The 18,174-nt window shown below is 41.3% G+C and overlaps 1 protein-coding gene across 7 annotated transcripts in view; it reads right to left on the reverse strand.

Moving 5' to 3' along the window:
* The window catches only part of MEIS2 (Meis homeobox 2), a 224,154-nt gene that overhangs the window by 143,041 nt on the left and 62,939 nt on the right, over positions 1–18,174 (reverse strand). For all 7 annotated transcript variants that reach the window (XM_061430705.1, XM_061430703.1, XM_061430704.1 and 4 more), the window contains exon 8: positions 16,200–16,345. In XM_061430705.1, the coding sequence (XP_061286689.1) occupies positions 16,200–16,345 (146 nt within the window). The remainder of the gene's footprint in view (positions 1–16,199; positions 16,346–18,174) is intronic.

Consider the following 18,174-nt stretch of genomic DNA (forward strand, 5'->3'; position numbering starts at 1 on the left):
GGTGATCTTGTAGGAATAGGAAGAACTCTCTCTCCACACAAAACTATGAAAGGCCATGTGAGGACGAAATAAGAAGGCAGCCATTTGCAACCCAAAGAGAGCTCTCACCAGACACCCATGCTGCCAGCATCCAATCTTGTGCTTCAAGGCTGCAGAACTGTGAGAAAATAAATTTCTGGTGTTTAAGCCCCCTCGTCTGTGGTATTAGTTTCGGCAGCCTGAACTAAGACACTCTCTCACAGAAGTCCCGTCTTCCCTCCTTACCAGCCCCTCTGGAGTCTGGGAAGAGAGGCCAGACTGTTAACTTTTCCCTTTAGCGCTCTCAATCCCTGCTCTCAGCCCCCCGACCTGAGACTTTCTATCCACTGTTCTCATGGTGTTCACAGCCATCTGCCACCATGCCCCTCCTCTGCTATGGGCAATGCTGCTCTAAGCCACCTCCACCTTCCCCAGTGGTTTCCGTAAACACTAGAATATTCCTCTTTCCCCCTGCCCCCACTTCTTGCTTCTACTTTTGAAGGTGTTAATATAATGACCGAGACTTTTCTAATACTTTGCCTCTCTTAATCCCAATGTCATCCATCTTTACTTTCCCAGCCCTAGATTCTGTCAAGCAGAGATGCTGCCTTTCCAAGACCACAGACCTGCAAATGTTCTTCCCCTGCTTCTCTGTTCTCCCTCTTAATCTTCATTTGGACTTGCAGCTTCTCAGTGGGCTTCCTATGTTCCCAATGTACAAGCACACTTTATTAGCCCTCTACCCAGCATGTCTCTTTATTAAAACAAAATTTATTGTCTTGTATTATAAACACAATACACATTTTATAGACAATTTAGACCATATGGATAAGGATAAAGAAAAAAGTAAAAAAGGTCAGCCAGATTTCACTACTCAAAGATAATCACTGTTCACATCTTTATTTGTTCTTCAAAGACTATGATCCCAAATTTTTTTTTCCAAAACTATAATCATATCATGCATATTGCCTTATCTGTTTTATTTCACCTGGAAAAATATTGAGAGATTTTTACATATCTCAAAATATTTTTGAGAATATAATTTTTAATGATTACATAATATTCTATAATATTTCATAATGGAATATTATGGACTCTTCAATGTTTTATTTTCACAATGTCTTTATACACAGTTCTCCTTAATTTTTGTATTATTTCTTATTACTTCTTTATCATAAACTTCTAAAAACTAAATTATTGGATCAAAGGATAAGAATAAAATTAGTAATACACATTACCAGTTTAAATCCAGAGAGAATAAGCCAATATTTATAGTCATTATTAAGTCAAATATTTCCTTCCACTCTGAAAAGTGCTAAACACTAATTTTTTTAAGACTTTTTAAAAATTTTATAGAAAAAAATAATATTTTCTTGCTGATTTAAAAACTGATTTGGTCCTAATTATTCTAATGCCTATTGGCCACCTGTATTTCTTCGTTTGTGAATAAACCTACTCATCTATGCCTTTTTATGTACTGCACTTTTTTTTCTTATTTATTTCTACACCATATCTATTAAGGACACTTTGTCTATTATACGATGTACATATTTTTGCCAGTTTAACGTTTGCCTTTATTTTGTGTTTTTTTCTTGACATTCAAAAGTTATTAATTTTTACTTTTGTTTAATTAAATAATTCACACTTTTCTTTATAATTTCTTTGCTTTTATGCTCTGTAAGAATTTCACTAAATAAAGGAAAGAAAAATAGTTAAATCTACTTTAAAGAATTCCTAAATGGGCAACTTATTTTGATGGAGAGTACTGATTATTTTTTCAATAACAGTTAAAGCATTAACCAAAAGTCATTTATTGAATTGTTCTTTTTTTCTCAATTGATTTAAAGTGATGCCCTTAAAATTAATAAATATCTCCATATGTTTGGATTAAACTGTGTACGCTTATTTTGTTCAAATGATCATTCTGCCTAGTGCGTTAGCCAGTGCAACACCTTGTAGCTTTATAATCTACTTTAATAACACTCAGCGTTATTAAATTTTTTAAATGACCTTCCTCATTTTTCTTTTCCAAAAATATTTTGACTTTCCTTGTTTCATTACTCAGATGAACCATAAAATCCTTTTTTTTAGTCACGATCTAAGGAAAGAATATCTCGTAGGAATTTTGAATTATTAGTCATTTAGAGAATTCTCTAAGTAAAACCGTCCCTTTCGCTCATGCTGTGAATCCCAGCTTAGGTTTTTCCTACTGTCTCATTTTGCCCTCATGCTCCTGGGTTCCTGAGCTCTGCCTGGAAAACGCTGCACTGAGGTGGAGCAGGTCCACGCCAGCCTGTTTCTATTTGCTCGGAGGCCGCACTGCTCTCTCTTCCTAATTCTCTCTGGATCACACTTTTCACAATTCCTTCTCATCCAGTCAGAGAAGCTCTTTTCTGAACTCACTTAGCTTTCTTCCTGCACTTTATAAAATGTGTCTGTCTCCTATACCTGTGTTTCGACTCTACCTTCATTGGCTTCCTCTTCTGAAACCTTGGATTATCCATCGTCATTCTCTTCACACCCAACCCCCTTCCCCAACACCTACACCTCAGTACCTCTCCCTGGGATCCCCTCCCACCGCTGACTCAATACCCGACTCACCTGATTCACCTCTGCTGATAAACAGACAGCTCCACGCACTATCTACCCCCTGTTCCTCCTCTGTTCCCTTCCAATTTTGCCTGTTTACCCCTTAGTTGGTAGAATTCAAAGACAGACCATGACTCCCAAGTGCCAAATCCAAAGGCTTATTTTTAGTTAATATCATTGTCCTTGATCTTTCTACAGAATCTACTTCCTCTACTTTGAAACTCCTTTCTTCACATGATCTGATTATGCTCCTACACCAGTCTGACTTCTTTATCTTTGTTCATTACTTTCTCTCTTCCTCCTTTAAATGTAGTTTTTAAAAAAGATTCTATCCTCAAATCCCCCCCTGCACTTTTTTCCTCCCTTGTGTGACTGTGCTCTGTCACTCCAGTCGTGTCCGAGCCTTTGTGACCCTGAGGACTGTAGCTCATCAGGCTTAGTCCATGAGATTCTCCAGGCAAGAATACTGGAGTGGGTTGCCATGCCCTCCTCCAGGGAATCTCCCCAACCCAGGGATCGAACCTATGTCTCCTGCGTCTCCTGCATTTCAAGTGGATTCTTTACTGCTGAGCCACCAAGGAAGCCCCTCTTCCTCCCTTTAAACAGTGCCATGGTTTTGATGCAGTCCCATCATTTCTAACCCTCAAAGAGGTCCCCCATCCAGGTATCTGGCTTACCTCAGACCTTGCTATATCTTTCTAAACTCCCCTCACCTTCTCCCCTACATATTCTATGCTTCAGCCAAAGGATTCTGTCTTAAGAGCTATTGCATCCACAAATCTCTGAATGTGCAATCAAACATAGCCTGATTTTAGCACCCAGATTGAAACAATATTCAAAAAATAATAATCCCACTATTCTCTGGCTGCAATGAGATAATTCTGCCTCTCACAGGATTCTACCTCCTTAGAGTGGGCCTATGAAATTGTCATTTTAGAGATGTAAAACTACACACCCTACCAGCTTGATCAGATGAAAAGTGGCAAGATGGTGAACCCATTAATTCTCAGGATGAAAAGTTTATGAATAAAGAACGAGATGTCTAAACCTCCAAGGAGCTGGTCCCAAAGCTAACAACTCAAGTAGGAATAAGTTTATTGTGAAGTGTTTGCTGTCATCTTGTTCTTTCTCTTAAGTTTGAGGTTATGCCATTTCAAAAGTTACTTTGACTCATGGTGTCAGTAACATTGTGCTACAGTACAAATGGTGCATGAGATCTTTTGCCCTTTTCCTTGTACGTATCTTGCTAACTGTAGGACTCGATCCTCATTCCAAAACAGACTTAGGTTTTGAAATGAGTAGAGTATTATTCTTTGAAGAGTGTTTCACCTGTTTCACCTGTTAGGATGGAGAAATTATTTCAGTGGATTATATGAAAACATTCATGAAGAATATTTTCTACTTGCAGAGCATTCTGCTTTTTTCAAAGAGCTATTTCTAACTTCAGCTAACCCGCAAAACAAGATGAGAAAACCAGCACTCAGAAAATTAACTGACTTGCCCAAGATAACTCAGAGAGCAAAAGGTTGAGCTGAAAGGAGGCGGCTGGCTAAGTAACTTCCAATTGTCCTGAAATCTACCACCTCTTGGTCTTCCCTGGTGGCTTAGATGGTAAAGAATCCTCCCATAGTGGGGGAGACCTGGCTTCTATCCCCAGGTTGGGAAGATCCCCTGGAGGAGGGCATGGCAACCCACTCCAGTATTCTTGCCTGGAGAATCCCCATAGACAGAGGGTCCTGGTGGGCTAAAGTCCATGGGGCCACAAAGAGTCAGACACGACTGAGTGACTAAGCACACACACCGGTATATTTATATAGTCTTTTAAACAGCAGGAATTTCTTTTTCCCTGACCTCAAATGTTTGTTTGTTTTTGTAGAACACAAAGAATTAACAGATCATCCTCACTATCTAAAGGCAAGAAAAACACTGATTTGGTGATGGATTCAAACATTTCCATTATCTGCTCCAATCATGCCCAACAATAAAATCAGGAGAATTCAGGAAAGCAGCCTTTTTCTATTTAACAGATTATATGTATTTCAAATAAGCAAGGGGATCTTTGGGGTAGACACTGACAAGAGAATGAATATAAGCATGTAAGAACCAAAGAGAACTAAATCACACTTTTCTTTAAACTTGCTCTAGGGGAAAAAAGTCCGAACTCTTTTGAAAGGATTCCCAGGCTAGTCCCAATTTCAGTTCAGTTCAGTTCAGTCACTCAGTCATCTCCAACTCTTTGCGACCCCATGAATCACAGCACGCCAGGCCTCCCTGTCCATCACCAACTCCTGGAGTTCACCCAAATTCATGTCCATCGAGTCAGTGATGCCACCCAGCCATCTCATCCACTGTCGTCCCCTTCTCCTCCTGCCCTCAATCCCTCCCAGCATCAGAGTCTTTTCCAATGAGTCAACTCTTTGCATGAGGTAGCCAAAGTATTGGAGTTTCAGCTCCAGCATCAGTCCTTCCAATGAACACCCAGGACTGATCTCCTTTAGGATGGACTGGTTGAATCTCCTTGCAGTCCAAGGCACTGTCAGGAGTCTTCTCCAACACCACAGTTCAAAAGCATCAATTCTTTGGCATTCAGCTTTCTTCACAGTCCAACTCTCACATCCATACATGACCACTGGAAAAGCCATAGCCTTGACTAGACGGACCTTTGTTGGCAAAGTAATGTCTCTGCTTTTTAATATGCTGTCTAGTTGAGTTGAAGTCGCTCAGTTGTGTCTGACTCTTTGCGACCCCATGGACTGTAGCCTACCAGGCTTCTCCATCCATGGGATTCTCCAGGCAAGAATACTGGAGTGGGTTACCATTTCCTTCTTCAGGGGATCTTCCCGACCCAGGGATCAAACCCGACCCAGGTCTCCCGCATTGGAGGCAGATGCTTTAACCTCTGAGCCACCAGGGAAGCCCAATATGCTGTCTGCTGCTAAGTCGCTTCAGTCGTGTCCGACTCTGTGCGACGCCATAGACGGAAGCCTACCAGGCTCCCCCATCCCTGGGATTCTCCAGGCAAGAACACTGGAGTGGGTTGCCATATGCTGTCTAGGTTGGTCAATATGCTGTCTAGGTTGGTCATAACTTTCTTTCCAAGGAGTAAGCGTCTTTTAATTTCATGGCTGCAATCACCATCTGCAGTGATTTTGGAGCCCAAACCTAGTACCAAAGGTCATTAAAAACTGATGCTTTTCCACATGGTCACATTTGATTATCTCTTAAGTAGTTCATAAGCAAACATAAAAGCTTCAGGATTAAGCAATAAGAGGGGTCTTCATCAAAGTGCTATCAAGTAATTGGTGGGATTTTTGCCACATGGATCTAAACTTATGGTTTCCTAGAAACTAATGCAAGAACTAAACTGAGCTTATAATTGACTAATAATGATCTCATATGGCCCATGCAGTCTTACCACTTTTTCTTTTAATTCACTGTGGGGCCAGATTGAAAACAAGTGTAACAACTCATGAGCTACCTGCAGGTATCCTGGAAACACTGAAATGGAACCTGTAACTCTTCACCATGGGGAAAAAAATGAGGCTGCTTTAATAGAGAGTTCCAACATGTCACCAATCTACAGGGAATAATCCAGCATTCACTTCTTCTGTTTGATTAAAGCCGTCTTCTTTTTGAAAGACTAGTGCAGCACCAGCCCAGTACACTTGGGTTGTTTATTGTCGGCTTATGACAGGGTCACACCAGGTGTCCCAGGGTAAGAAATAAGCCATTTTACAACTGTCAGATGACCAGAGTTGTAGGATCACCCTTTTCTAAATTATTAGTAATGGAATTACCAGATATTCCCAAGTCAGAATTAATTCTGGAATACTTGTGAATATAGAGGAATGATGCAAGAAGTAAATACGTCTCGAGAGTTATAATCTGATAAGTCAAGTATTACAATTAAGAGTAGCAACAAGGTTTGGCACTGGAATTAACAAGGGTAGATCTCCAGCCATTATCTGGCTGTGTGAGGCAAATCAGGTGCCAGTAAATTGAGGGGCAGGGTGGTTAAAGAGGGTTGATTAGTGGCTCATGTTAATTACCTATAATGCTCAGAATAATATTCTCTTTATTTCTTGTCATCACAGAATTCTACAATAATAATCGCTTGAGTTGTATTTTCTTTTTGTGGACAATCAAGGCAGAGTCAACAGTATTCATGTTATCTATTACAACCAAGAAGTAAAAACTATAGTTTAAGAAAAATTATCTGCCATTATATTGTGACTTGACAACTTATCCACTATCAGATAAAAACAAATTAGTTCTGGCAGATTTGGGACTTGGCAGTTCAAAATATGAATAGCAAATGTAAAAGCATGAAAATGGCATTACTATTATGTTTTAAGAGGATAATACACCTTTAAAGGGTGCCAGTGATTACATACTGTAAACAACTGCTGCCAATCAATTTAGAAAGTGGCAGGCAGCATGTCAATATAACACAGCAAATTCCATTCAACCAACCTAATGCTTCCTACTCAAGTCACTACTTCTTAACGGGAGCAGTGGGGCTGGATATCATCTTTGCACTTCATAATCTGTTTCAAATTGCAAAAACAGACTACAGCACGGAGAACGCAGGGCATTTCCAGGAGTCCTCTGAAATCTGTGCAGTAACAGTCTCTAAAATCAAAATGAATCCTGAATGTTAAGGTCACTTTCTGACCCTATCCTGCAGCAAACTGAGTGCGCTCACAACCTAGTCAAACTGGACTTTAATTCCTAACTGCTCCACCTCTCCACAGAATACACTTGCAAACTGTGGTCATGTGGAATGAAGAAATGGAAATTTTCTCCATGATCTGAATGAATATTCACGGGTTTCACTAAACAGCATTTAATAGCACTCTATTCTTGGAGTTTTTAAATAGCTGAATATTCAGATATGCACATGCCTATTTTCTTTTATTCAAGGGTCCTCAATTCTCCATTTCCTTGAATTCTTTAACGTATTTTTAAACAATTATACTTAAGAGTGATATTTTATGAAATTAGATGCTAAACTTTGAGCTAATCATTATTTTAGTTTCTTTTTGATGGTAATTTAATAAGCATTTCATTCTTCAATCTCTCTCAGTTACTTATTTTTTTTAAATGTGTCTGTCAGCTCATAACTCATAACCTGGGACTTAATTTTCTAAGTGTATCTCAGCTGAGATAAACGGGATAGTCTGATATACTTTTTTTTTTTTATTATTGGAGTATATTGCTTTGCAATGTTGTGTTAGTTTCTGCTGTACAACACAAAGTGAATCAGCTACGAAAGTGAAAGTGTTAATCACTCAGTCGTGTCTGACTCTTTGAGACCCTATGAGACCCACCAGGCTGCTCTATCCATGGAATTCTCAAGGCAAGAATACTGAAGTGGATTGCCATTCCCTTCTCCAAGGGGTCTTCCTGACCCAGGGATCAAACCTGGGTTTCCCGCATTGCAGACAGATTGTTTACCATCTAAGCCACCAGGGAATCAGCTATATGTATATACACATAGCCCCTCCTTCTTGCTGCTGCTGCGTCACTTCCGTTGTGTCCGACTCTGTGCAACCCCATAGACAGCAGCCCACCAAGCTTCCCTGTCCCTGGGATTCTCCAGGCAAGAACACTGGAGTGGGTTGCCATTTCCTTCTCCAATGCATGAAAGTGAAAGTGAAGTCGCTCAGTCATGTCCGACTCTTAGCGACCCCATGGACTGCAGCTCCTCCATCCATGGGATTTTCCAGGCACGAGTACTGGAGTGGGGTGCCATTGCCTTCTCCGCCTCCCTCTTGAGCCTCCTGATAAACTTTGAAATGTCTTGACCAATTTTTGCGTTGAAGAAACTACACATCTCAGCACCCCATGAAAAGCCATTGCTGCTGCCACTGTACTGGGGACTTTATCTCAAAGTTATTCATAATGTGGACAAAGGCTGCTGAATCCCAAACACATCAGGTTTTCACATGCAGAACCCCTCATAATCCAATTCTAAATACCAGACTGGGACTACAAGTAAAAGGTTATGACACAACCGCATGCGTTGTTTCTTTTCCCCTCAAGAGAGACAAAGTAAATTTAGTTGCAATTTCATTTCTTCTAGAGGAGTTTCTAGGATTCAACATAACATTAAATTTTTAGCCTGTCTCTTTAATTCGAGAAATTGTAAAAACGACGACAGATGGCACACAGAACTGACTTATGTCCTCTATTCTTTACTGAAGAAGGGAGTGCATGGAAACTTTGATAAAGGCAGAAGCTACAGTATGCAGGTCACTATTAAAACCATCCAGTGACTCTTTGGACAGTTAAGGAGCAGAACATTCAGGCTTCCTTTTTTAGACATTCTTGAAAACCAACACTAAGGTAGCTTGCCAGTGGCGATCACAGCCCTGATGTTCAGAACCCTCCTGTCCCAATAAGAACATGATGGATGTGCCATTAGCTCTGAACCTCCGCAACCTCTGAAATTACCTCTCTTCCCACCCCAATCTCCCGCCCCCCACCCCTCAAAATCATTATGAAATAGGAAGAACACTCAAGCTTACAGTTAATTGGAAACATTGCAAGAGAAGAGGAATGCTTAGGACAGCATGTCCACGGGAAAATAAATCACCCAGTATTGTTATTTAATGCATTGTGACATCATTTCCTGAAATTAAACAGAGATGACACCAATTCAGACGATCTCCAGTATAAGGTTCCATTCAAATAATTCACAGATGTTTTCTCCCGGCAAGCAGAAAAACATTGCAAAGGCTGAGGCCATGGGCGGCCTCCCTCGGCTGCATGTTTGCGGGAGGCTCTTTCTGCTGGTGTTTTTCAGCTGTGTGTTCTGCACAGGCGTCTCCTCACAGGCATGTCTCAGCCCATGAGCCTCACTCATATTCTGTGCACATCTGTATCCCTGAACACGAGAAAGGCCATCTTTCACTGTGTAAGTAAGGCCAACACTTTCTATTTGGTATTACGTTAGCCGATAGCAATTAGTATTAAAGTAGATGGATCTCAGAATCATGAGGGCACTAATTTCCAAGTAGAAATAGCTAATGTCCCTGAAATACTGATTCAATTAACCATTCGAGGCCCTTAAAAAGACGTCTAACGATGGACATTATCCCAGTGTCTCCATGGATACGCCTGGTGGAAATGGACAAGTGGAGAAACTGGGGTGGAGAGGAAGGCAGCACCACATCTACCACCCATGCTGATTTCATGAGGTACCAGAGGCCGTGAGCTGCAGGAGTCCCCAGCACACAACCAGAAGCCAAAGCACCTGACGTCTGTGCCACACATTACAGCTTACAAACTGGCCGCATCATCTGAGCCTCACAGCCCCCAGCCACCCAAGTAAAGCACATGTCTACTCTTCATTTCATAGGTTTGGAAATAGGTTCAGAGGTTGAATCACTCACCCAAGATCACAGAGCAGAAACCTAAGCCTAAAATTTCACATCCAGTGACCCTGTTTACAAACCCACACTGTGCTGTCTCTCAGACAGCCTAGACTTGAATGCTCCAAGGAAGCAGAGACTAGAGTCTGTTCATGTACGGGGACCCTTATGGGAAGGGGAGGTTCTCTACAAAAAGGAGGCCCTGATGAAGGCATTATGAACTACACCATAGCCATTTTCTTCTCTACCTCCCACTCCATCCTGGAAGACTCACCAAGATGCTCTGGCTTTCCACGGGCACCTGGACTCTCTGATGAGAGCACCTAGAACCACTGACGAGCCATCTGATGTTTGTGTGCCTGTGTGCTAAGTCGCTTCAGTCATTACTGACTCTTTTGTGACCCCTTGTACTGCACCCATCAGGCACCTCTGTCCATAAGATTCTGCAGGCAAGAATACTGGAATGGGTTGACATACCCTCCTCCAGGGGATCTTCCTGACCCAGGGATCGAACCTGCATCTCCTGCATTGACTGGCGGTTTCTTCACCACTAGCACTACTTGGGAAGCCCCATCTGACATTTACATGACTCTAGAAGGCAGAAATTAGACTATGTTATCTCCTGCTGACTTGTTTGGCCAGGTCAGTCTCTCTATCTCACAGAGTCCCAGGAAGGTATGTGATCATTTTGGTTGCCCAGTTCTACTGGTCAAAGTCTCCTGGTAGCTATTCAACCAAATTAAAAGATGAAATTATAGTTGCTTTCCATTATATACCTATGGCTTTCCATTATATACCCAGGCATGGAGCCGAAAAGTTTACATTGTCTCATTTAATGCCTGCAACAACCCTACTGAGTTGGTTCTAAAATTATCCCCATTCTATAGATATGGAAAGTGAAGTCCAGAGACCTCAGTGCTCAAGATCAAAAATCTACTGTGCTGCAGATTTCAGACCCTGTGCTCTTAACCTTGACACTGTATCACCTCCTTGAGAAAAGAAACTGTCTGGATCTATGTAAGATGAAGAGAAACAGTTAAAGGGCAAAATAGTCTAGACTTGCCTTCCTCTTTCTCTCATTCTCTCTTCTGTGTGTGTGTGTGTGTGTGTGCATATACACACATACAATAAAAAATTTGAGATGACTGGATTGACTGTGATATGGTCTTGAATTCATTAGAGAAGAGATATCTTTCTCTATTAACATGGAACTGTATTTACTCATAATTTGGGTTCACTGTCTCTGTGAAACAATATACTTTAAATCACATTTTCATTACTCAAAACAGACCTTCACAAAATCCCATGAAACAAACTCTAATAGGCAAGGAGTGAAACCAGCAAACACCTGAGAGACAGGCTTCATTCCACAGCAGAGATATGGCAAGAGGCTAAGCATTTTGCCATGAACAAAGGGCAGAGTTTTTAGAACCTGCAGTTTCCAGGAGGCTGCAGGATATTGTATCACTTTGAAATAAATTTGCTTCTGATTCTGTACACATAGCTTTGAAAGAAGTCCCACATCTGCTAAGGGTGAGCTTTATCCCTATGTTTTCAAATAAGAAAAACTGTAGTCAGAAACGGGTATGAGCAAGTGGTGTCTTTGTGTGTGAGCACTTCCTGTTTTCATTCCATGATCAAATATATTCTTTGCAGCACAACCAGGGGAGCTCTTGAAGGTGGCAAGTGGAGGTGCCTGAGAGCCTCATTGAGTACACTAAGGGCTTCTTGGCGTGGAGGAGTTTTTCATGGTTAAGAATAAACCGTCAGCCCGGGTATTATTTCTTGCTGTTTCTTTCTTTAACTATCTTTGAAGTCAAATAAAAACAGTTGTAATGGCAGGCTTACTTTTATGATATCATAATCTCCATGTGTTAGGGAAAAGAATACACTTCCCTAGGATTTCCCTACGATTTTTTGCCATTGGGTACTTTCCAGGAAAAGCACATACATTCCAACAGATTCTTTCCTCCATCTTCACTAGATTTCTTAGTCTGAGAAGCCAGGCAGAGCCGTCCACCAATAAAAGAGGGGTAAGAGTAACATATGACACATTTCGCTGGTTGAATTTCTAAAAAGTATTTACTTGGATTTATTTCCTTAAAATTACTGGGAGGATTTAAATATGTGGATTTATTTCCTTAAAATCATTGTGATGTTTAAAGGACATTCTGGAAATTGGTAGTTAGAAACTAGAAACTAAGTATTTAGCTTCAGACTAAGCAAGTTTAAAGTGCTTAACTCAATATGGAAATTCCTCAATTCATCAAAGAGTTTGGTTTATTACGGCCACCTTGGATTTAGTTTAAATATTTTCCTCAATATCATCGATTAGCTCTGAGTTTATTACCTCCTCCCCTGAAGCTGGCGGTGCACAGGAATTTGAGAGAGTGTTTTAACTGTTACAGTTGTAGTGGAACTTGTTCTTCCAAGAAAACTGAAGGTTAATGATTTTTGTCATATTGAGACTAAGACTTAACAATTGCTACAGTTGGCCTTTGTTGAGGTGGGGTTCTTTTTTCTCTGGGCCTTTTGAGGTATTCAGAATAGGTGACAATAGCTTGCAGTTGAGAACATATGTAGAGAGACCCCTGTGGCTTATTGGGAAAAGTTGCTCCATGCTGGTTGGGTGTTTGGAAAAAAAAAAATACAACCAGAGTTCTTTTATGTTCTGCTAGTTAATGAATGCATGAATGTCAAAATGGGCCAATGGCCCATTCAGGGGGCAAAGCCTCAGCAACCCCCTTCTTTAAGAACACATCCTGAGATCCAAAATACATTTGCTTAACAAATTAAAATAATGAGATAATTCAATTAGCTTCTTTTTTAAAAAAGAAAGAAAAAAGGGTACATCGAGGATTATTGTAATACAAGAGTAGGTCATACTGCACAAAGGGGAACAAACCAGTTTGAAATAATGTTAAAGAGACTAATAATGAAGGAATGCACATTGAATCATGCACTTGTAAAGAAATTTACATGAAATAATAATTTAGACTACATCTATTTTCAGTGAGCTAGAGCCAACATTTCACTTTGAAAGTTGAAATTAATTAAATGACAGAAAAATATAGTGGGGCATCTCTATTTCCAAGGACTTCCTCATGCCTGTTAGTGCATAAGAAAAGGGGTCTAAATTAACATGTCGCTAGTTAGGGGGCTCTGTTCTTGGTTTCTGCACTCAGAATTATAGCTGAGTAAATCTTTCAGCTCATTAAAGATTGGAAAGTAAAATTTTAAGGAACCATCCTCATCAAAGTTACTGAACCTCTTCTCTGCAGCTGGGGTGATGCTGGGATAAAGAGGGAAGATGTTGTCAAAGGGAAAGCTGAGGAGAATTTCCTTACATACAAGGGAGGTGCAGGAAAGGCTGGGGAGAAGAGCAGAGAGAGAGATGGACAGACAAAGCCGGTGGAGAAAGTAGTAAAGGGGCATGGTGTAAAAGAAGGTTGTGGGGAGGAGAAAAAGAAAGCCCTTAATGGAAAATAAAAAGGAAGTGGGGTACTGAGAGGAGAGGATGACCAGGGAACCTGGGGCAGAGCCATGCTCTGACAGCTCTGAGTGTAACCAACACACGAGTACGGGAAAGCAGACTGCAACATGCAGATCCGTTTGAAAAATGGAGAAATGGCAGGTCCAGAGAACTTAATGGACTTAACTGAGGTTCATCCAGAACTCCAGAAAGCTGAACTCAAAATGTCAGTTTCCCAACTCTTCGGCTCAGGTTCTTTGTCTTCTCTCCCCACTATAAGGACAGGCATTAATTAAAATTTTCAGCTGGACAGAGAATTCTGCACAAAGCCTCGTGCATATTTATCTAGATGAAAGCACCCTCGGGGTAGGGAGAAGGTACCCAGTACATAGTACTGAGTGAACAGTACAGCCACAAGGAGCACCCAGGGATCAATAGGTCTGCACAATTCCTCACCTGCAGTCAGGGTGCACAGTGGGTTTAACCCAGGATGACAGGGAGGTGGGAGGTAAGACACCAACTGGCCAAGCAAGAGGAAGCTTGGGATACTTGGAAGAAGATTCAAGGCACAGACCCGGGTGCTGAAGGAAAGAGTTGGCTTTAAGAGAGAAGTGTAGAGTAAGTCTTCTCTATTTGGAAAGGGTGTGGGAGCAGGCAACTTTTAAAAATAAGTAAAGCAAACAGCACTTTGCTTCTTCTATTTCCTCCCTTTGACACTGAGCATTTTGATGGCAGAGGTTGTAAGGTTGATATGCAACTGTTCATGGTGATCATGATTCTAGGAAAGTCATCATAATGTGTAGAAAGGGCACTGAGCTGGGGTCAAGGTAGGCTTGGGTCCTGATCACAGCTGGACCTTGAGCCCATCACTTTCCTTTGTGGGTCTGAGCTTCCTGGTTTGTAAACAAAGCAGCTGCATTTTCTAAGATTCTGCTGTTCTATAATGTTGGGTTTTTTTGACTGAGGGGCTGAAAATACATGGGGATGTTTGCTTGAAAAGTAATTGCTGAACTCTTTCAACCAAGGAATGCTGAGCACACAGGGAGACAGAGGGAGGAAATCAAACAGGTGAGCTGGTGGGAGAAGGCAGTTGCCTGCCATCTACTCGCCCCACCCTGCCTTTCTTACTTGCTACTCTAACCAAACAAACCTTCAGTTAAAAATGAGAAACCCCTCCTCTCGCACTCATTCGACTTCCAAATTAAAAACATTTTACAGGTTAGTAAATCTCCAGCTGAGGTGATGTAGCAAAGAACAGCTGTGAAGTAATTTTGATAATGATGAGAATAATAACCACATGGCAAGGTTCAGGGCTTTGCTGTTGCAGCTTCAGTGCTCTTGAATAGATAAAAGTGATTAAATACTCCTGATTATCCCTGACCAATATGTAATGGATTTACAGCCCTTTCAATTAGTCAGTATTTGCTTAGGACTCATTATTTTGTCTTTGGTTAAGTAATCAGCCCAGAGACGGCATGTTCGGTCTAATTCCTCTGAGCCCAGCCAGTGCAGGGGCCTGACCTTTGAAATGGCCATAGCTGCGAGGCAAGAATAACCACTGCCACGGCAGCCTCGTTGGTACTCCCAGCTAATCCTGACACCACCGGCCAGATCAATACACCTTAGTTTGCTACTAATGTCCTTACATCAAAATGGCCGATTTAGGAATGTGAATCTATCGTGTTGCCTTCCCCGCTGCGCCCCACCCCTCGCCCTTTGGAGCCCTGCTGGAAGAGTCGCTCAGCAGCCACCGCCATAAATAAACGTGGAACCTTGTCCTGGACTCATGACACTGTAACTAATGTCATTCAGCATGGCAACCCACAAGTTGGATAATCAAAGACCTTCAGCTTTCAATGTGCTCCTCTATTTTTAAGCTGCAGCCTAAACAGAATGGCCTGAAAACAATCTTATAGCAAGAAACAGCCTCTGACATCTTTACTATTTTCCCAGAAGTTTCAAACGAAGAGTAAAATGCAAGCACGTAGTTCCTCTGCAAAAATATACTGTAATTTTTTGGTCTTAAGGGTCTCAGTTAATGGTATATATATATATAATGACACATAAAACTGATTGCAAACAGAAAGATAAACTGTTACTTGGAAAATGCTGCACATTGTTGATCTTTCCCCATAAGTGAACAGGGTCGGCTTATAAGATAATGGACTTGAACCGCTAAAAAAGAATCTTTGATCTCTACCTTAGAAACAAAGGCATTGGGCACCTATAACCCTTCTGTGGTTGTCATATAAACACGTGACATGCTGCAAGCTGCTTCAGCGATCAGAGCTGCCCCTGATACCAGGCACTTGGACATACATGTGGCAAGGTGCTTTTTTTTTTTTCTGCCTCCTAAGAAGATGGCTTTCGTTAAGAGTGTAATCGGCAACATTTATGGATTCATGAGCTTCTCACAGCCGTTTCCCTTGGTAGCAGTTGTATTATCTGAAGTTGCTCTCAAACCTTTTTGCATAAACAACACATTTACTTATACAGACGTTTTAGAGCCCTAAATCATTTTGAATAGGGTCCATTCCTGACCTGTGGAAATAAAAACTCCTCCTTTCTACAGGGTGCTCTTTGGGTGGTGAGAATCAGTAAAAACCTCAACTGCCCTGTTAGCCATCAGATTTCAAGAAAGGGAAAATAGGCACCTTATTTTAAAAAAATCTGTATGAGCCCATCTAATGTGCTAGGAGAAGGCAAAACAACAAAACTTATTTTTCTCTTTCATCTTGACTTACTGTGAGATGCTGGAAGAGCCATGCTCTCATGATATTTGTTGCTACTTTGGGGAAAATGCCTCTTTTCTTCTGACGTTTTTTGTCCTTGTCTGGATCATCATCGTCACCTGTGCCAGGTGAAGCTACACTGTTGTCTAAACCATCCCCTAGTAGAAAGAAATGAAAATACATTAGAGAAAACACAGAAAGGGTGCCAACAACAACGAGCAGCTAATGATCAGCTCAGCTAAGCTTGTTGAAAGAAATCCATTAAGCGGGTATATTCTCTTTCATTAAAGTATAATTGGAGACACAAATATGTAAAAGACAAAATTAAACCAGGCCTCTTCAAATGTTAATTTTGTGTGTCTCACACTCTCCCATATCATTAATTCAATTATAATTGTGCTCTTGACACAGTGCAGTAGCTCTTCGTCAATTATGGAATCCAATGTGGGAAAACCGCCATCAGAAAACCCATTCGGTGAAAATGCATCCCCATGCCCAGAGTGAACACATACTGTAGGGTAATCAAGTTAAATGTTCTGTAGTCTATATATTCTAGGCTGCCTGCATAGGTGACAGTAACTGTGTCACTGTTCATTGCACATAACACACTGCCTGCTCAGCCCCTCCTAGAACTGTCACCTCCCAAGCACGCACATTCACATACTCCTCAGATGACCCTGGACTCAGCATCCGCGTGACATGAAAACTTTTAGCTCTCTGCACCACTGATCATTATCATTAAAAAACAAAAAAGATGCACATCAAGGTAGGGTGCTCACTTAATCAGAAGTTTCTATCAACATCTTTCTCTTCTGTGCTTTTCTCTGGCATTAATTGTGCATTAGCAAAAATCATTTACTTTTAACAGTCATAGTTATTTTTTCTTGCCCTCCGGCAAAAATGCCTTGAAAGCCTGCCTGGAGGGCATCTAAATTATGTATCTGAAAAACTCTTCTGGCAAGGCATTGCAGGACCCCTACTTTCTTAAAATTCATACGAGCACGTCTTCCTGTTTTTGGGAAGGCATCAATCAAGAGGAGCAATATATGCCATATCCCTACATTAATATTTGAACTAATAACTTTAAAAAAAGGAAAGAAACAAGATCCGACTTGTGGCATAATCAAATGCAAAATAAATGAAGAATACGGGGACAGCACTGGGGCTTTATAGATGGCTGTGTTTTCCTTGCACATCATTAGCCTGGAGCCACACGAAAGAGGAAAACAGAGAAGTGGAGAGTTTATGCTCCCTGCTGGTGTTTAAGAAGCCGGGGTCCTGGAAGAACATCTGGGAATTGCGCTGAGATGGGGGTTTTTGTAATTTAAGAATAGACATTCATTAGCAGTAAATGCCATAAATCCCATGCTAAGTAAAAACCTTGTCCAAGAAAGCCTAAAACAATAAACTCTGTGCTCAATGTAGCCTGAGCTAGACGCTCCGCAGCTTCCCTGGGAATGCTATAGATTCATCAGCTCCTTCCCAGGCCAGCTCCCTCCTCCTGGACTGGGCCACACTGGGGACATCCTGCCATGGGCCCCTTGCCTCCTAACCTGTCCCAACTGTCTGCTCTGTGGGCTTCCCTATACCTGTTCTTTTCCCTTCTCGCCGCAAAAACCCTCAACCTTCTTTGACCAGAGAAGCAGAAAAGCCACAGCAAAGAGCTGGCAGATTAATTTTATTGACATTTCCATTTTCACTGCAATGTGATACCCTCCATCACATGGAAGAGATGACCCTCACTATTTACAGACTGACAGGCCACTTCATTACAACCACCCTGCCCCAAGGCAAAGCAGATCCCTTCCATCTGCCCAAACACTAGAGCATGACCCCGAAGTTGCTGTTCTCTTTTTCTTTGCCGTCTGTTATGATAAAAAAAAAAAAAAAAAAGAGTGAATAGAAAGGACCCCAAATAGTCAAAGAACTAATCAGGAGTACAGGGAAACAAAAGGCATTTGACTTACGAATCCTGGCTGGATGGAAT

The sequence above is a fragment of the Bos javanicus genome, chromosome 10 (assembly GCF_032452875.1).
Source record: "Bos javanicus breed banteng chromosome 10, ARS-OSU_banteng_1.0, whole genome shotgun sequence".
NCBI lineage: Eukaryota > Metazoa > Chordata > Mammalia > Artiodactyla > Bovidae > Bos > Bos javanicus.